The sequence below is a fragment of the Oncorhynchus mykiss genome, chromosome 8 (assembly GCF_057628025.1).
Source record: "Oncorhynchus mykiss isolate SJ-2025 chromosome 8, ASM5762802v1, whole genome shotgun sequence".
NCBI lineage: Eukaryota > Metazoa > Chordata > Actinopteri > Salmoniformes > Salmonidae > Oncorhynchus > Oncorhynchus mykiss.
The window spans coordinates 37,865,966-37,887,423 of NC_143029.1; the positions used below are offsets into that span (position 1 = coordinate 37,865,966).

General features: G+C 42.6%; 1 protein-coding gene across 1 annotated transcript; it reads left to right on the forward strand.

The window, feature by feature from the left end:
• Positions 1–339: 339 nt before the first annotated feature.
• Positions 340–21,266, forward strand: LOC110529884 (FKBP prolyl isomerase 1B). Its single transcript, XM_021612535.3, has 4 exons — positions 340–1,541; positions 2,668–2,715; positions 19,876–19,988; positions 20,127–21,266. Exons 1-4 carry the CDS (start codon positions 1,505–1,507, stop codon positions 20,253–20,255), a joined length of 327 nt encoding a protein of 108 aa, XP_021468210.1. The 5' UTR covers positions 340–1,504; the 3' UTR covers positions 20,256–21,266.
• Positions 21,267–21,458: the final 192 nt, after the last annotated feature.

Consider the following 21,458-nt stretch of genomic DNA (forward strand, 5'->3'; position numbering starts at 1 on the left):
TTACAGGGAAGACATCCTCCTCCCTCATGTGGTACCCTTCCTGCAGGCTCATCCTGACATGACCCTCCAGCATGACAATGCCACCAGCCATACTGCTTGTTCTGTGTGTGATTTCCTGCGAGACAGGAATGTCAGTGTTCTGCCATGGCCAGCGGAGAGCCTGGATCTCAATCCCATTGAGCACATCTGGGACCTGTTGGATCTGAGGGTTAGGGCCATTCCCCCCAGAAATGTCTGGGAACTTGCAGGTGCCTTGGTGGAAGAGTGGGATAACATCTCACAGCAAGAACTGGCAAATCTGGTGCAGTCCATGAGTAGGAGATGCACTGCAGTACTTAATTACTTTTGATTTTGACCCCCCCTTTGTTCAGGGACACATTATTCCATTTCTGTTAGTCACATGTCTGTGGAACTTGTTCAGTTTATGTCTCAGTTGTTGAATCTTGTTATGTTCATACAAATATTTACACGTTAAGTTTGCTGAAAATAAACGCAGTTGACAGTGAGAGGACATTTATTTTTTTGCTGAGTTTATATTATATATATATATATATATATATATATATAATATGACAAAACACACATCACCACAAAAGAGACAACATAACAATATATATAAAGAGGGACCTAAGACAACAACATAGCAAGGCAGCAAACATGACAACACAGCATAGTGACGTTGGCTAGCTAATGTCGCGATCAGGTATTAGTCAGAACTAGGGAACTCTGACACTTCCGACTTACTAACTGGGTGTAGTAATTCACATGGAATGTTCAACGAGTCAGCAATTTGGTCATTTCCAAATATCCTAGTTCCAACTAGTATTTGAACGCAGCATAGAAACCAATTGGGTGTATTAACGTAATAGGTAGAAACACGTCATCGAGTCTAACGATTGTCTCGGGCCAAACTACGCATGTGCATGCCGTCAAATCAAAGGCACTCCTTCCATTTTAAGTTGTTTTTGACGAAAATAAAAACGCGTCAGTTCATCACTTTCACGAGGTTGGAGGAATAACATGTTAAAGTACGTAAAACACTGGCTCGAATCTAGGTTGTGCCTTTAGATTTCGAGAAAATGAACAACTAAGGAAGATTTGTTCACTGCAAACATCTCACGATGTTGCGCCTCTGGGTTAAGAATCTCTGTGATTTTAGCCTGACGACACACTCAATTATTTCGCTGGGTTTATGCCGCGTTCATATAAAGTTGGAACTAGGAAACTCTGACATTTCTGACTTCCTGAATCGTTGAACGCGGCACGTGGATAACATCTGAACACGGCATAATGTCCGTGGGCGTGGCGTAGTGTTTGGCCGGAGCAAGGAGTCTATTCTGGATAGCCAGGCAAATACAATCTTGCGTTTCTCAGACTAGTGGATTCGATCAGTGCTCGGCATTGCTGTAGCTTGCACCTTTTTAGCCACCGAAATAGACTAGACAGTAGAAGCCAAACCTGCTTTATTTGATGCTTTAGCAAACACAGTCGGTTTTGTGTGATAATGGGTGTGGAAATTGAAACAATATCCCCAGGAGATGGTGAGTTTTTTTGCTACATTTTGGCGTCTGTTTATATTTTGGATTGTTGTGCAGCATATGCTTATTCATTTAGCGATTACGAAATTGTGGGAAATGCAGTATTATCATATACTGTGGTAACGTTTTACGGATTTACAGCCGTTGCAAAGTAGTTAGTTACAATTTCACTAGGCCTACACACTCCACAACATGTATTTCTCAAGCCTTCGAAATGTTCTTCGCTCTCTGTACTGTCCATGTTATCAGGGATCCTTGGGGCGTCCCTATCAGATTTGAGGTTGACATTTTTTAAAATGGTTTTTGGCTAGGTTAGGGTTTAGGGTAGTGACGTCCCATCCCGGATTGCACTGACCCTTTCGATCAGCACATTCAGACCAATCTCGATCTAGAACTCTGCATTTATAGCCAGCCGGCTTTCTTCTCAGAACAGCTCCTGGAATTCCTGCTTTTTGTCGGTAATAATTCTCAGTTGAAGTAGGTTAGATTATTCCGCTATTATACAGCCAGCAAACTGCATAGCTACATTTGTGTATGTTTTTAGCTAAAGCAATAAGATGTTACAGCTAATGATTTGATGTGACAACATCAAAACGAATCATGTCATGGCTAGGACACATCCTATTATTACAATGTCTGCCATACCACCAATACCACGACGGAATACCTCATAGGATATCACTGCTCTGTGGTAAAGCAAGTTTTTCCCAGCAGACACACAACCTACAATACACCACATGCTTACACTCTGACAAAGTCTTGTTCTCCCTTTAGTCTGTGGCTACTTGCATCCTCTCACTTTTTCCTTCTATAATTTGAGACACATTCCACACGCTCAGATCTTCATGTCTCTGGGACAATAATAACCCGTAATAACCAGTTGATGAACACATTAGGATTGAATAGTTTGGAAATAGGTCAACTGTACAAGGATAAGGGTTAAGCTTTCCTGGCTCAGACAGAACAACACACAGACAGACTTAATCCAGACAGGCATTGTTAATCTATTAGCTCCTCCTTACTCCATTAGGCTGCAGGGTGTAAAAAGTTGCACACACACATACACACACACACACACACACACACGAGACTACAATCTACCCACTATTGTTTGTTTTCTTTTCAACAGCAAGGACTTTCCCAAAGAAGGGCCAGACGTGTGTTGTCCATTATACAGGTAAAGAGTGTGTGACAGAGCATCTGGTTGGGAAATTAATGTTTTATTTATTAATTTAAAAAAATACGAGGTGGGCCATTCTATGTCTCATGGTCGTCTCCCAGACAACCAGGTCAGACAGGAAACGGGAAGTAAATGTCAACATTCTGTCTGGGTGATTACACGTTTATTACACGTTTATAACGTGTATATGACCTGTATATGACCTGTGTGTGTGTGTGTGCCAGTTTTATGTGCCAGTTGTCACTTTGAAGACATGGCTTGAACTCTACAACAAGTGAAGTTTAATACGCTGTTAATGTTTGGTGGTGATGCATTTAAAGCTCAACACTTTGCTATTATGTTGAGTGATTGATTGCTGTTTGGTTTATTGTTGCCCAGAAGGCAGTGAGTGAGAGCGGTAGTAATGAAGACGTAGTTCCTGGCCCTGTTTCTTCTGAGTTTAGTTTTTTGCAGGTCAGTGCAGTAGTTTAGAGGGAGTGAGAGCGATAAAAAGAGAGAGGTAAAGAGAGCGAGAGAGAGAGCGAGAGAGAGAGAGACACATAGCAGCAGGATGTAGGGGTGCTGATAAATATAAATCATTTTGCCAAAATTATGCTATTCATTTTTTTGCGGGGCCAATATCTTCATTCAAAGACTCAATCATGGACACTCTTACTGACATTTGTGTCTGCTTTGTGTGATGTATTGTTGTCTCTACTTTCTTGCCCTTTATGCTGTTGTCTGGGACCAATAATGTTTGTACCATGTTTTGTACTGCTACCATGTTGTGTTGCTACCATGTTGTTGTCATGTTGTGTTGCTACCATGTTATGTTGTCGTCTTAGGTCTCTCTTTGTGTAGTGGTGTGTTGTCTCTCTTGTCGTGATGTGTGTTTTGTTCTTTATTTATATATTTTAAATTTTTAATCCCAGCCCCCGTCCCCGCAGGAGGCCTTTTGCCTTTTGGTAGGCCGTCATTGTAAATAAGAATGTGTTCTTAACTGACTAGTTAAATAGTTAAATAAAGGTAAAATAAACAATTATATTACTCCTGTCTGAACAGACATACAGTGCATTCAGAAAGTATTCAGACCCCTTCCCTTCTTCCACATTTTATTCTAAAATTGTTTTTTTTTTTAAATCCCCCTTATCAATCTACACACAATACCCCATAATGACAAAGCGAAAACAGGTTTTTAGAAATTTGAGCAAATATATTCAAAATAAAAGACAGATACCTTATTTACATAAGTATTCAGACCCTTTGCAATGAGACTCGAACATTGAGCTCAGGTGCCCCCTGTTTCCATTGGTGATCCTTGAGATGTTTCTACAACTTGATTGGTGTCCACCAGTGGAAAATTAAATTGATTGGACATGATTTGGAAAGGCATACACCTGTCTATATAAATCAAATTGATTTATATAGCCCTTCTTACATCAGCTGATATCTCAAAGTGCTGTACAGAAACCCAGCCTAAAACCCCAAACAGCAAGCAATGCAGGAGTAGAAACACAGTGGCTAGGAAAAACTCCCTAGAAAGGCCAAAACCTAGGAAGAAACCTAGAGAGGAACCAGGCTATGAGGGGTGGCCAGTCCTCTTCTGGCTGTGCCGGGTGGAGATTATAACAGAACATGGCCAAGATATTCTAATGTTTATAAATGACCAGCATGGTCAAATAATAATCACAGTAGTTGTTGAGGGTTTAACAAGTCAGCACCTCAGGAGTAAATGTCAGTTGGCTTTTCGTAGCCGATCATTAAGAGTATCTCTACCGCTCCTGCTGTCTCTAGAGAGTTGAAAACAGCAGGTCTGGGACAGGTAGCACTTCCCGTGAACAGGTCAGGGTTCCATAGCCGCAGGCAGAACAGTTGAAACTGGAGCAGCAGCACGGCCAGGGGGACTGGGGACAGCAAGGAGTCGTCATGCCAGGTAGTCCTGAGGCATGGTCCTAGGGCTCAGGTCCTCTGAGAGAGAGAGAAAGAAAGAGAGAATTAGAGAGAGCATACTTAAATTCACACAGGACACCGGATAAGACAGGAGAAGTACTCCAGATATAACAGATTGACCCTAGCCCCCGACACATAAACTACTGCAGCATAAATACTGGAGGCTGAGACAGGAGAGGTCAGGAGACACTGTGGCATCATCCGATGATCCAACCAGACAGGGCCAAACAGGCAGGATATAACCCCACCCACTTTGCCAAAGCACAGCCCCCACACCACTAGAGGGATATCTTCAACCACCAACTTACCACCCTGAGACAAGGCAGAGTATAGCCCACAAAGATCTCCGCAAACGGCACAACCCAAGGGGGGGGGGCGCCAACCCAGACGGGAAGATCATGTCAGTGACTCAACCCAGTGCATGTCAGAGCAAAAAGCACAGTGCATGTCAGAGCAGAAATCAAGCAATGAGGTTGAAGGAATTGTCTATAGAGCTCAGAGACAGGATTGCGTCGAGGCACAGGTCTGGGTAAGGGTACCAAAACATTTATGCAGCATTGAAGGTCCCCAAAAACACATGGGCCTCCATCATTCTTAAATGGAAGTAGTTTGGAACCACCAACACTCTTCCTAGAGCTGGCCGCCCGGCCAAGCTGAGCAATCGGAGGAGAAGAGCGGTTCTTGGTCAGGGAGGTGACCAAGAACCCGATGGTCACTCTGACAGAGCTCCAGAGCTCCTCTGTGGAGATGATTGTCCTTCTGGAAGGTTCTCCCATCTCGGGTGCACTCCACCAATCAGGCCTTTATGTTAGAGTGGCCAGAAAGACACCACTCCTCAGTAAAAGACACATGACAGCCCACTTGGAGTTTGTCAAAAGGCACCTAAAGTCTCTCAGACCATGATAAATAAGATTCTCTGGTCTGATGAAACCAAGATTGAACTCTATGGCCTGAATGCCAAGCTTCATGTCTGGAGGAAACTTGGCACCATCCCTACGGTGAAGCATGGTGGTGGCAGCTTCATGCTGTGGGGAAGTTTTTCAGATGCAGGGACTGAGAGACTAGTCAGGATCGAGGGAAAGAGGAACGTACAGCGAGATCCTTGATTAAAACCTGCTCCAGAGCGCTCAGGACCAATGACACTAAGCACACAGCCAAGACAACGCTGGAGTGGCTTCGGGACAAGTCTCTGAATGTCCTTGAATGGCCCAGCCAGAGCCCGGACATGAACCCAATCGAACATCTCTGGAGTGACCTGAAAATAGCTGTGCAGTGACGCTCCCCATCGAACCTGACAGAGCTTGAGAGGGTCGGCAGAGAAGAATGGGAGAAACTCCCAAAATACAGGTGTGCCAAGCTTGTAGCGTCATACCCAAGAAGACTCGAGGCTGTAATTGCTGCAAATGGTGCGTCAACAAAGTACTGATTAAAGGATCTGAATACTTATGTAAATGTGATATTTCATTTTTTTTTACTTTTAATACATTTGCAAAAATGTCTAAAAACCTGTTTTTCCTTTGTCATTGCGGGGTATTGTATGTAGATTGATGAGTAAACAAAATATTTAATCAATTTTAGCTATAACGTAACAAAATGTGGAAAAAGTCAAGGGGTCTGAATACTTTCCGAATGCACTGTAAATAAAATCGTTCTAAATACTCCACCAGAGAGCATAATTTAGCTACAGAGGATCAATCGCTTCTAAAAAAATAGCTGTGGATTAAGTTTTATCACAAGTACTTACAGTCGGGAAGCCCGCAATTTGGTCAAAACGTGCCAAATATAAAACGGTATGTTGAGTTGCGGCCATAGATGTAATCCATAGAAGGACTTTGGAACCTCTAACCCTGGCACTTTGACTGTTAAACTAATGGGAACACTAGCAAAAGCTGCCAGTCCTGACTGGAATGGGAACTGCCTTCTATGGATTATATTTGGTTGCATCTGTCAGTTTGCCTTTCACAAATGTCTAAATACAATCGCGAGGAAAAACATTAGGCCAACTGTTTGAAAAGCAAAGGCCTACTGCTGAAAGGAAAATACTAATCTTTCCGTAGAACCTAACACACTTTTGAGCGATTCTTGAGATATTGGCATGAGCGCATCTGTCATCACCGGGACAAGTGACTGGGAATATGAATTTACTGGTCATCCATATGCATTGGGTACTTAACCCATTAGGGCGTCCACCCAGTTTACATACTTGTAGTATGTACAAGAAGAAGAAGAGTGGAGGCTGTTATATCAGCAAAGGGGGGACCAACTCCATATTAATGCCATTGATATTGGAATGAGAGGTTCGACAAGCAGGTGTCCACTTACTTTTGGTCATGTGGTGTATAAGAGAATGAGCAAATATAAATTGCCTTTAGAAAGTATTCAGACCCAATGACAAACATTGGCAGTAGAATGGCCTTACTGAAGAGCTCAGTGACTTTCAACGTGGCACCGTCGTAGGATGCCACCTTTCCAACAGGTCAGTTCGTCAAATTTCTGCCCTACTAGAGCTGCCCGGTCAACAGTAAGTGCCACATTATTTTGAAGTGGAAACGTCTAGGAGCAACAATGGCTCAGCTGCGAAGTGGTAGGCCACACTTACTTACAGAACGTTACCGCTGAAGCGCATAGCACGTAAAAAAAATTGTCCTCGGTTACAACACTCACTACTGAGTTCCTAACTGCCTCTGGAAGCAACGTCAGCACAAGAACTGCTCATCGGGAGATTCATTAAATTGGTTTCCATGGCCGAGCAGCTGCACACAAGTCTAAGATCACCATGCACAATGTCAAGCATCCCTTGGAGTGGTGTAAAGCTTGCTGACATTGGTCTCTGGAGCAGTGGAAACGTGTTCTCTGGAGTGATGAATCACGCTATATCATCTGGCAGTTAGACGGACAAATCTGTGTTTGGCGTATGCCAGGAGAAGGCTACCTGCCTGAATGCATAGTGCCAACTGTAAAGTTTGGTGGAGGAGAAATAATGGTCTGGGGCTGTTTTTCATAGTTTGGACTAGGCCCTTTCGTTCCAGTGAAGGGAAATCTTAACGCTACAGCATACAATGACATTCTAGATGATTCTGTGCTTCCAACTTTGTGGAAACAGTTTGAGGGGGGGGGGGGGGGGGGGGGCTTTCTTGTTTCAACATGACAATACTCCTTTGTACGAAGCGAGGTCCAAATAGAAGTGGTTTGTCGAGATCAGTGTGGAAGAACTTGATTGGCCTGCACAGAACCCTGACCTCAACCCCAACAAACACTCCGACCGTGAGCCAGGCATAATCGGTCAACATCAGTGCCCGACCTCACTAATACTCTTGTGGCTGAATGGAAGCAAGTCCCTGCAGCAACGTTCCAACATCTAGTGGAAAGCCTTCCCAGAAGAGTGGAGGCTGTTCTATCAGCAAAGGGGGGACCAACTCCATATTAATGCCATTGATTTTGGAATGAGAGGTTCGACAAGCAGGTGTCCACTTACTTTTGGTCATGTGGTGTATAAGAGAATGAGCAAATATAAATAGCCTTTTAGAAAGTATTCAGACCCATTGACTTATTCCACATTTTTCTACAGGCTGAATTCCAAATGGATTAAATGAATAAAACATCTCACCTCTACACATAATACACCATAATGACAATGTGAAAACAGGATTTTTGAAACTTTAGCAAATGTATTGAAAATGAAATACAGAAATATCTCATTTACATAAGTATTCATTTCCCTGAGTCAATACATGTTAGAATCATCTTTGTCAGCTGTGAGTCTTTCTGGGTAAGAGCTTTGCACACCTGGAATGTGCAATATTTGCACATCTTTTTCAAATTCTTCAAGCTCTGTCGAGTTGGTTGTTGATCATTGGTAGACAGCCATTTTCTAGTCTTGCCATATATTTTCATGACGATTTAAGTCAAAACGGTGACTATACCACTCAGGAACATTCAATGTCGTCTTGGTAAGCAACTCCAGTGGATATTTTGCCTTTGGTGTTTAGTTGTCTTTCTGAAAGGTGAATTTGTCACCCAGTGTCTGTTGGAAAGCAGACTGAACCAGGTTTTTCTCTAGGATTTTGCCTGTGCTAAGCTCTATTCCATTTATTTTTATTCTAAAACAACTCCCTAATCCTTTGCCGATGATAAGCATTCCCATATCATGATGCAGCCACCAGCACGCTTGAAAATATAAAGAGTGGTACTCAATGATGTGTTGTGTTGGATTTACCACAATCATAACGCTTTGTATTCAGGACATAAAGTTAATTTCTTTGTCACATTTTTTGCAGCTTTACTTTCATGCCTTATTGCAAACAGGATGCATGTTTTGGAATATTTTTTATTCTATACAGGATTCCTTTTCACTCTGTCATTTAGGTTCATATTGTGGAGTAACTACAATGTTGTTGAACCATCCTCAGTTTTCTCCTATCACAGCTATCCAACTCTGTAACAAAAATTATGTTGAGAGCGAGCTCCTGATTTATTTCCCCTTCTGGTTTATAAAATGAGATAAACACTCATATCTAAAAATAATTCAAGACAACAAAAAATAAAAAAATAATTTCAATCAGAATATGAAAAAAAAAACCCAGAGCTAGCTTCACAACAAAAGTCTAGCCGGCAAGCTAGAAAAATCGAGCTAGAACAAACCTAGCAAGGGGAGTTAATACAACTACATTAAATGATCAAACTGAGGGAGTAAACCAGAAAGGAGCATGGACTCTACACATATCGAGAATTTAAAAAAAAGAAGAACGTTCTTCACTCTTTGCTGTTTTTTGAGCTGTTAGAGCTAGCTAGCAGCAGACAAACAAAAACGGGTTCCTTGGCATCGTTGCAGCAGCGATCGAATGGTTAAAAACCACATACATTTCCCTCTGTCACCCTACTTCAATGAAGAGAGTTTTTCCATTCTAGAGTGGGAAATTAGTAGGGTTGGGCGGTATCCAGATTTTCATATCATCATACCGTCTTTCTCTCACCCCGGGATTTACGGTATTACCGGTTTAGTACACAAGGGGGCACCAAAAAATTGCATGGAGACTGCTAGCTAAATATGCTAACGGTCGCAAACGAAAATAAATTAATTGCAAAGACAGGCAATCCAGCTCAAAGTTATACATCTATAGGAGCTACCGAAATGTCATTTTTGGTGAGTTTGGAAATTCACAAACTAATGTGAACGAGAGACATTGTGTAAATGATGCAAGTTTGACACAAGGTTTTGACATTACTGGCTCTCCAGCAGCATGCTGTGTCTGTCTGGAGTCGCTAGGGCAATGGCCTGCCTGCTCTGCTCGGAGAAGACTGAGGTGGAGCAGACGGGCTGAGAACGGAGAGGATTAAAAAAATGCAAGGAAATCAAGATAGCAGTGGCAGCTGGTCAAATAACTCATCCAAAGGGCTTTGGCTTCTCAAATGCAGCAGAAAGCTAACACTTTATGATGCCTTGTTACCTTATTAATTCAGCCACTTACTTAGATAGCAAGTTAAACTTGGGGGTCTTGTTTACTCAGAATTCTTAATTTTTCATGCGGGAATATGCATTGGGTACTTAACCCAATGCATATTTCTATGGGGTTGAGATCTGGAGACTGGCTAGGCCACTCCAGGACCTTGAAATGCTCCTTACGAAGCCACTCCTTCGTTGCCAGGGTGGTGTGTTTGGGATCATTGTCATGCTGAAAGACCCAGCCACGTTTCATCTTCAATGCCCTTGCTGATGGAAGGAGGTTTTCGTTGATTACTTCAAACCAAGCTGCTTACCTATTGCAGATTCAGTCTTCCCAGCCTGGTGCAGGTCTACAATTTTGTTTCTGGTGTCCTTTGACAGCTCTTTGGTCTTGGCCATAGGGGAGTTTGGAGTGTGACTGTTTGAGGTTGTGGACAGGTGTCTTTTATACTGATAACAAGTTCAAACAGGTGCCATTAATACAGGTAACGAGTGGAGGACAGAGGAGCCTCTTAAAGAAGAAGTTACAGGTCTGTGAGAGCCAGAATTCTTGCTTGTTTGTAGGTGACCAAATACTTATTTTCCACCATAATTTGCAAATAAATTCATTAAAAATCCTACAATGTGATTTTCTGGATTTTGTTTTCTCATTTTGTCTGTCATAGTTGAAGTGTACCTATGATGGAAATTACAGGCCTCATCTTTTTAAGTGGGAGAACTTGCACAATTGGTGGCTGACTAATTACTTTTTTGCCGCACTGTACAAGACATTATAAATCCTTGAATCAGTGGTCAAAGACAATCAGAATCCTGTGGATATCCCAATTACAGAACAAGAATTATTGAAAAAACAATGCACTCTACAACTCAAAAAGGCCTGTGGTGCCGATGGTATTTTAGATGATCAATTATACAGACCTACATTGTCCTCACTGCAGGTATTTTCCCCCGATATTTGGAACCAAGGATTGATCACACCAATCTATAACAATGTACCATACATTTGACCCACATAATTAAGAGAAACTTGGGGATAATTCTCTGCAGTATCATAAATAGCAGACCACTTCATTTCCTTGACGAACACAACGTCCTGAGCAGAAGCCAGATTGGATTTTTACAGAATTACTGCATAACAGACCACATTTATACCCTCAACTCTAATTGACAAACAAGTCAACCAAAGCAAAGACGTAATCTACTGATGTTTTGTAGACTTCAAAAAAGCATTTGATTCAATTTGGCACAAATGTATATTTTTGTAAAGTAAATAAAAGTGGCATTGGAGGGAAAACATATGACGTTATTAAATCAATATACACTAAAAAACAAATGTGTGGTTAAAATTGGCAACAAGCAAACGTACTTATTCTCATCAGGGATGTGGAGTGAAACAGGGCTGCTCAATTAGTCCAACACTTTAACATCTACATTGATGAATTGGCAAAAACATTAGAAGAATCGGCAGCACCTGGCCTCACCCTACACAACACTGAAATCAAGTGGCTGCTGCATGCAGTTGACCTGGTGCTGCTGTCCCCTACTAAGGAGGAGTTAACAGCAGCACCTAGATTATCTGCACAGGTTCTGTCAGAATTGGGCCCCCCCCCCCAAAAAAAAAAAACAGAATATAAAAGAGGTCTGGAAATCAGAATCAATATAAATGTTATTTTTGACACCGTAGTATTACAACACACCAACAACTACATGTGTCAAGGACTAAATATCAGCAACACAGGTAGCTTTCGTATGGCTGTGAACGAGCATAGAGACAAAGCAAGAAGAATTAAAGGAACATTTAAATTAGAATCTGTCTCAAAATGTTCCAGTCGGTTAAAGAACCAATTCCTCTATATGGCAGTGAAGTATGGGGTCCACTCTCTAATAATGAATTTACCAAATGGGGACAAACATCCAATGCAAAAAAATGTATTGCAAGTGCAAAGAAAAACTCAAAACAAATAATGCATGTAGAGTAGAATTGGACCGATTACCCCCCCCCCCCCCCCCCCCCCCTCTCTTTATTCGAGTTGGAAGAAAAAAAAGAGACATCAAATTGTACAACCATCTCAAAACAAGCGACCCTGAAACATTTTATCACACAGCCCCACAATGTCAAGAGATGAAACAAGAGAAGAGTCCCCTCAGCCATCTGGTTCTGAGGCTCAGTCCACTAACCCAAACTAACCCCATAGAGCCTCAGGACAGAACTCAGAAAGTCTGGCCCAACCAAATCATCACAAAGCAAAGATTTTTTTTAAATCACTTATTGGAAAGACACCACAAAAAAATAAAAATCAATGCTATTTGGCTATAAACAGACAGGACATGGTGGCAGACTATCTGACCGCTGTGGCTGATAGAAAACGGAGGAAAAAACTAACTAGGTACAGACTCTGTGAGCATTTTGGCTATAGAAACCGGTCATCACAGGCAAGCCTGGCTGCCCAGAGAGGACAGGCTGTGTACACTCTGCCCACAGGGAGAGGTAGAGACAGAGCTGCAATCCCTATTACACCAGGGATTCCCAGACTTGGTCCTCGGGACCCCAAAGGGGTGCATGTTTTGGTTTTGGTTTTTAGCTGTGTAGTGTTTGGGCAAAAAACTAAAGGTGCACCCCTTGGGATCCCCAGGACTGAGTTTTGGAAATGCTGCTTACACTGTGACAAATTATCATTCAGTACAAAGAATTTGAAACTATGAAAGATTAAGAAATATATATATTTACTGGGTGAAAAGCCAAACTGTGTAGTTTTGGCAGCCAAATACTGTATGTGGTCTCCTGCCACAAGCTGAAATGCAATATAATGTCAAAATGTTCATACCATGTGGCTTTTCAGTCATGTTGACTAGCCTATTACTATTTATTTTGCTATTATTATTATCATTAATATTGTTTCTGTTAATGGTACTACCATTTCCACTAATACTACTATTATTGATGCCTTATTGCTGTTGGTCCCACCATTGTTGTTATACGTGTACTTTGACAATGTAAGTCATTTAACTTGCCATGTCAAAGTCTACTGAATTGAATTGCGCGTGCGAGAGAGAGAGGGGAGATAGAGAGAGAGACTGAAAAAGAAAGACGGAGAGAGAGAATGCAGACTTTGCATTCGTGCTCCAGTAATAGGGTCAACTCCCCTGCAGACAACACAGCGGCACCGCAGGTCTTTATATAGAGTACTGCAGGAGACCAGGCCTGAGCACAGCAGTATCTCTCTCAGTCTATCTCCGTCTCTATCTATCTCGGTCGCTCTCGTTCTCTCCTCATAGCCGCAGGAAGATGTTTTGAGTTGGTGGTGCATTGCATTCATCTACACTGAATGTATAAAACATTAGAATCACCTTCTTAATATTGAGTTGCACCCCCTTTTGCCCTCAGAACAGCATTTATTCGTCGGGGCATGGACTCTACAACGTGTCAAGCGTTCCACATGGATGCTGGCCCATGTTGACTACAATGCTTCCCACAGTTGTGTCAAGTTGGCTGGATGTCCTTTGGGTGGTGGACCATTTTTGATACACACGGGAAACTGTTGAGCGTGAAAAACCCAGCAGCGTTGCAGTTTTTGACACACTCAAACTGATGCGCCTGGCACTTAAATAGTTTTGCCTTGCCCATTCACCCTCTAGCTGGCACACATACACAATCCATGTCTCAGTTGTCTCAAGTCTTAAAAATCCTTCTTTAAATGGTCTCCTCCCCTTCATCTACACTGATGGAAGGTGACATCAATAAGGGATCATATCTTTCACCTGGATTCACCTGGTCAGTCTATGCCATGGAAAGAGCAGGTATTCCTAATGTTTTGTACACTCTGTGTATAATCCTCTGGCAGCTGCTTCCCACACACACACAACCTTACCCCCTGTCACTCACGCAGCACAGTTCCTCCTCCCCACTTTTAGATGTATTATAAGTTTGCATGCTGTTCTGTTAGGTCAAATGCAGTCAGATCGTTCAAAACAAGAACCATGCTGCTTAACACTTTGCTTCTAAATGATTATATTTCTAAGACTCCCAAAAGTTCTCCCAAGTGTTTTGATCTATATCGCAAGTCAAATTGCAATAAAAATTGGTATAAAAAAAAATGTGCAATTAAAATGTTCTGCTCATATCGTGCAGCCCTAGCGCACCACCACCCCAACTGACTCTGACTGTTGAACGTCAGATGAGGTAGAATGTTTTAGGCCTACTCCTATAATCTTAACAATATAATTATTCTCTTTTATAAATAATATTTGGATAGAATATTTTTTTTTGCAAATTAGCCTTCTTCTGGCAGTCGGTTCAGGTCACTCATGACCAAAACCTTCCGCCACCTGAAAAGTTTCTCCCCCCGGGATGTGGCCCTCACCAACTGGCTATCTGGCCCATAGAGTCTAAAGGGCTATGCACTTTATGATGCACAAGCCATCTCTGAACTTTGTACACAAAATAGATGTACTACACTGCATTTGCACTCTGTTCATCTCCCTGCATTTGAGATATATTTATATATATTCATACTGATACTGTACATTTGCACATCAACTGCCGGCAGGCAGTAGGTGAGTAATGGGCAAGAGGCCATGTTATCCATCAGGGCCCAGCCCTCATTGATTTTGGATTTTGATTTGACACAGCCCAGCAGGAGTTGGGATTGCCTTCCAGACAGGGAGATTGAACAGAATACTGATCAGAGTGAGAACCATAGTGCAGTACGGTTAAATATAACTCACGGACTAGTAGTCCTAGCCTTCACTTATTCCTCTGAACACTTTAAAGTCTTGTGTATAATTATTAGAATTATATTTTCATTACTGCACGGGATGGCATGGTCCTATTAAACCCAGCACTACAGTACTGTAGTTTATTAGCCAACTCAATCAAAGTAGATATAGCAACTTGGCTGAATGCCACACTCTGACTCCCAGCAGTGCTTCTTTCTCATGTATTTGAATGATTAGGGCTATTGAGAGATGGTGCTGTGGGAGTAAATAGCAGCAGAGACTGTGCTAATTAATACTACAGTATAGCAACATGCTGCCTACACCATGACATTAAAGCCGCAGGTCTATATCGGAGCTGTCTCATTACCTGTAACACCACTAAGTAACAAGCATACTGATGTATGAACAACGAAGCACAAGCATATATTTTTCCGTCGACATATAAAGATGAGAGTGGGCGACGATCACCTGCACGCCGGATATGGCCTATGGGAGCCACAGGTCACCCCCCCCCCCCCTCCCCAAACTGTCTTTCAAAGATAATTGGTAAAAATCCAAATAACTTCACAGATCTTCATTGTAAAGGGTTTAAACACTGTTTCCCATGCTTGTTCAATGAACCATAAACAATTACTGAACATGCATCTGTGGAATGGTTGTTAAGACACTAACAGCTTACAGATGGTAGGCAATTAAGGTCACAGTTATAAAACTTAGGACACTAAAGAGGCCTTTCTACTGACTGAAAAACACCAGAAGAAAGATGCCCAGGGTCCCTGCTCATCTGCGTAAACATGCCTTAGGCATGCTGCAAGGAGGCATTAGGACTACAGATGTGGCCAGGGCAATACATTGCGATGTCCATACTATGAGACGCCTAAGACAGCGCTACAGGGAGACAGGACGGACAGCTGATCGTCCTCACAGTGGCAGACCATGTGTAACAACACCTGCACAGGATCGGTACATTCGAACATCACACTTGCGGGACAGGTACAGGATGGCAACAACAACTGCCCGAGTTACACCAGGAACGTACAATCCCTCCATCAGTGCTCAGACTGTCCGCAATAGGCTGAGAGAGGCTGGACTGAGGACTTGTAGGCCTGTTGTAAGGCAGGTCCTCACCAGACATCACCGGCAACAAAGTCACCTATTGGCACAAACCCACCGTCGCTGGACCAGGCAGGACTGGCAAAAAGTGCTCTTCACTGACGAGTCGCGGTTTTGTCTCACCAGGGGTGATGGTCGGATTCGCGTTTATCGTCGAAGGAATGAGCTCTAACGCACAGAGAGACCACGAAGTAGGACCATCGATTTGGAGGTGGATGGTCCATCATGGTCTGGGGCGGTGTGTCATAGCATCATCGGACTGAGCTTGTTGTCATTGCAGGCAATCTCAACGCTGTGCTTTACAGGGAAGACATCCTCCTCCCTCACGTGGTACCCTTTCTGCAGGCTCATCTTAACATCCAGCATGACAAGACCACCAGCCATACTGCTCGTTCTGTGCGTGATTTCCTGCAAGACAGGAATGCCCGTGTTCTGCCATGGCCAGCAAAGAGCCCGGATCTCAATCCCATTGAGCACGTCTGGGACCTGTTGGATCGGAGGGTGAGGGCTAGGGCCATTCCCCCAAGAAATTTACCGGGAACTTGAAGGTGCCTTGGTGGAAGAGTTGGGTAACATCTCACAGCAAGAACTGGCAAATCTGGTGCAATCCACGAGGAGGAGATGCACTGCAGTACTTAATGCAGCTGGTGGCCACACCAGATACTGACTGTTACTTTTGATTTTGACCCCCCCCTTTGTTCAGGGACACATTATTCAATTTCTGTTAGTCATGTCTGTGGAACTTGTTCAGTTTATGTCTCAGTTGTTGAATCTTATGTTCATACAAATATTTACACATGTTATGTTTGCTGATAATAAATGCAGTTGACAGTTTCTTTTTTTTGCCCAGTTTACTTGTTCACAGCCCCATGATGTGCCAACATGTCTATAAAAGCATGTTGCAGACAGATAGCGTACGTGTGCTATCTCCTTACATCTCTGGGCCCCAGGGGACGAGAGGCTTGTCTGTGTGACGTGTGGTCTTAGACACAGATACAGAAAACAGAGTATAAATAGCCTAGCTGGGCTGGATAGCCTGAGACTGAGCCCCTCTGAGACCCCATACTACTCAAGAGGGCCTGGGGGCCAATATTGAAATGGTGCCCTATTCTCTATATAGTGCACTACATTTAGTCAGAACCCTATTTGGCAACCCTGTGTGGCTCTGCCTAAAGTATAGAGCACTATATGGGGAATAGGGTGCCGTTTTGGGCACACATAGGTCTTCCCTGGGTATTTTAACCCCCAACCCAAACAGAGAACCCGGGATTTAGCCGGCCCAGTTTGTCATGCTTTCTACACTGTCTACTAGTCACTTATCGCCTGCCTGATATCCAAGAGGGTCTGGAACTGTGCTGCAGTAACAGGGAAGAAGAACCCTGTTTTATTTTCATACGACCCCAACCTGACTCTACCAAGATGAGGTGGGCTCTCTGCATTTTGTTGCAGGAAGATAAATTATTGGACAGGCTTTATTTTATTAAAAGTGAAACAGACTGGGAATATTATGTAGAGTTTGTCAGATAGGGTGGGCTTTACTTTACCAAGCTGCTTATATACACTAAATATACAAAACAAACATTAACAAACATTAAGAACACTTGCTCTTTCCATGACAGACTGACCAGGTGAAAGCTATGATCCCCCTTATTGTTAAATCCACTTCAATCAGTGTAGATGAAGGGGAGGAGACAGGTTAAAGAAGGATTTTATACCCTTGGGGCAATTGAGACATGGATTGTGTATGTGTGCCACTCAGAGGGTGAATGGGCAAGACAAAATATTGAAGTGCCTTTTGAACGGGGTATGGTAGCATGTGCCAGGCGCACCAGTTTGTGTCAAGAACTGCAACGCTGCTGGGTTTTTCACGCTCAACAGTTTCCCGTGTGTATCAAGAATGGGGTGCAACTCAATATTAGGAAGGTGCTCTTAATGTTTGGTATACTAATGTTGGATATACCGGTAGACATAGGTTAAGTTGTGTTTTTGAAACACAGCCAACTTTTCACCTATTCAGCAAAGGAGTCTTAATAATTGAATTCTAAGAACCTCTTTACTTTGTAACTGGCCATATCATTGCTGCTTGGGGGAACTATGACCAGGTATTGCATTAATGATGGGGTAAAAAAATAGATAGTTACATTACAGGATAATATGTTTGTTCTAGTTTCCTTTACCTCCACCAAAACGGCAGTATTTTTCCTTCATAGCGTGTTCTCCATCTTCTTTTCAACAGGGAGACAAATTTTTTTCCAAAAGTTTTATTTACACGACTGATCAAAACTCATTTTCAATCTCTTGTCCCTCTGCAGCGGACATAAGGTGAGCAATATGTTTGGAACATTGAATGGCAATAAAATCACAGTATCGAATCGCAATACATATCGTATCGTGATAAATCATATAGTGAGGCCCCTAGCAATTCCCAGCCTGCATATGAAATAAACATCCCCTAGCCCTGTTTCACTGTGTTTAAAAAATGTTTTTTTTTAAAGATATATATGTGACCTAATGTTTCCATCTTCAGGAGCACTTTCACTGTGCCTGTAACCAGTCTGGCCAGGGGAGAAACAGTATTAACAGATGGTAATCACGGTGTGGTCTGTGGACCCATCGGCTTGGACCTCTGCCCAGTGACCCCACAGGCAGGGATTCTTGGAAGCTTGCGGTCCTACTAAGTTTAGGGGGAGTGAAAGAGGAGAAGCAGCCAGTACTGTACAAGACTCCCATCTCTTTGGGTGAACCCGTCTCCTGACTGACTGGTAGTTTTATTGTCAACTATTTACGCTGCTGTTATGTCTGTCTAATGTGATGGTGGCAGAAATGAATCATGTTATTTGACTAAAACTTGGAAACGATGGTAGACGCACATTAGCAATAATTTTACGAGACGTGACAAGTTCTTGTCATGGGTTTTGTTGCAGTTTTTTTTTTCACCCAGCAAGATTTGCTGCGTGGAGCAACAGGGTTCATGTTTGCTGTGACATTTAATACCGTGGGACAGGTGAGATTGGATCGGTCCAACCATGGCTGCTTCTGGAACAGTCTAGTCTACCTTTCTGCAGGGGTTATTATAGTCCCGTATGTCTGCTTAATGTTGACATCAACACTTCTTCAATTTACTGTAGGGGTAGGAAAAATCCTACATTTATCATGACTGGGTTTCTAATGATTTCTGACAGCGCAAACAGGCACATTCTCACATGGCTTCAGCCACATTGCCCTGGATTATTGTCATTAGGACTTTGTCTCAGTAATACTCGTGTCAGTATTCTACCACGGCCTGTGAAAGGTAAAATGGTTGTTCTTCGCACACAGTGTAACTTTCTTAGCATGCCTGAATGGACAGATTTTCAAGTGCACATTCATTGTTGTGCCACTACTGTTTCTCCCTGTCTGTCTCTCTGTCTGTTTCCCCTGTGGTCTAGATGCAGGCTAGACATGGCCTAGTTAACCGTCAGAGATAATCCAGAGGAAGAATTAGGCCACTGCCTCATATTTCACATTCCCTTTGTTCATTTGGATCATTAAAAGGAGCCCAGGACCTGGATAAGGAAGCCCAGTGGAATTACTCCTGTTTTTGTGCCAGCCCCGTTATCAGAATCCGCCTTTCCCGAAGCCTTTGATGTATGAATTTGGAATGCTATGATTCCGAGGCATTCAAGACTGTATTTCTTGCAGCAGAGGGGAAGGATTTCCTGACCTCATGCGTTCTGTTTGTTATGTTTTAGTTTGTTTTGAGGGGAAATGTTTGAATGACTGGAATGGAATTGATCTGTGTGGAAATATATACTTGTGTAGGCCTTGTTTTGTGTTCAAATGATTCCACAAGCACACTCGCGTGTACACAGTAGTACTCATATAAAGCAGGATACATGAATAAACAAGAACTTTCAAACACCTACCTTAACCTAGGAAGATCATTGAGTCAAGTGTTTGTGTGATTCCTCTGCCAGGTATGCTGCAGAATGGCAAGAAGTTTGACTCTTCTCGAGACAGAAACAAGCCCTTCAAGTTCAAGATCGGGCGACAGGAAGTCATCAAGGGCTGGGAGGAAGGAATCGCACAGGTGAGATGGCATTGTCTTACAGCAGATAGTGCCACTGCATCTCTGTACTCATGATATTTTATGTTAATATTGCAACACATGATAAGCGAGTGTTGACAATTCCTCTACCTGTTTTCTTCCTCCCTGTGTCTCCCCCAGATGAGCGTGGGCCAGCGGGCGAAGATCACCTGCACGCCGGATATGGCCTATGGAGCCACAGGTCACCCCGGTGTCATTCCCCCCAACGCCACCCTCATCTTTGATGTTGAGCTCCTTAAGCTGGAGTGAGTGACCCCTCTCTGGGGTCAGGGGTGAAAGGTCAACTGAGGCCTAAAAGGTCACTCACTACCTTCCCTTTGAGGGGGTAACACTGCTCCATACCATCGACCAATGCTCCTTTTGAGTTTTAGCTTCTTCAACTTCTCACCAGTTAAAGGATCTACTGCTTTGTTGCCAACTTTGTGTCATTGTAGATGGCTGCTGTCTGCCGCTAAACTGATTTTAGACCTTTCACACACTGATGATACCATAGTTTGGCTTCCTCTTTGTTTTAATGTTTTGAATGTCCATGAGCATTGTTTTTATTTTTCTAAATGTTTCCCTTTCATTTTAGGTTGTACATTTTCTTTAATCTCTGTGTATGACAAAGAAACATCCGATGAATGCCGTAATATTTTACAATGGAAAGTCACTGCCTTACTGTTTTTCAAAGTTCAAATAAGGTGTAACAGTACAACACTCTGTATTTCAGGGTTCCTCTACTCCGGTTGGGAGAGCTACTGGGAATGGCTTTTGTTCCAGCCTAGTACAAATGCAGATTGAAGGTGTGTTAGTGCTGGTCTGGATCAAAAGTCTACACACTCCAGTAGCTCTCCAGGACCAGAGTTGGAGAACCCTGTCGTATCTTGCCTGGGCATTACCAAACACTTGTCTGCATTGCCACTTTTGATAAAGGTCTGTCCTGCTGAAAGCTTTAATGGTCAGGAGTTTTCCTTAACCATGAGACCTCCCTAAGTAACATCATGTAACACTCTAAAACTAGGGCTACAACTAGGGCCTGCAATTGTTCCTGGTCAGGTCACATGGTGATGAAAAACCCCTGCCCTGCATTAAGGATAACTGATGTTTATGTGTTTAGTACATTTTGTATCCCTGGTAAACATTTACTGCAAAAATGCCACATATGAACAAATGAAGGACATCAGAAACCCAAATCTACTGTACAGTACTACTCTTAAAACCTATGAATACTATGACTGTTTAATCAATCAACTCTTAATAAAAATTGTGAAAAATGTATTTATTGAAAATCTGTAAACTTGAGTTGTGTGTGTTGAAGATCGAGAGTTGATTAGATTAATAACATTCAGACAATAATCAAACTCTCCTTCGCAAATAAGCAATCACACTGGTAAAAATAAGCATTTCAAACGTTTCAATCCAACTGGGAGAAAAAAATGCGAAGGAACAATGTCATCTTCTGGAGACATA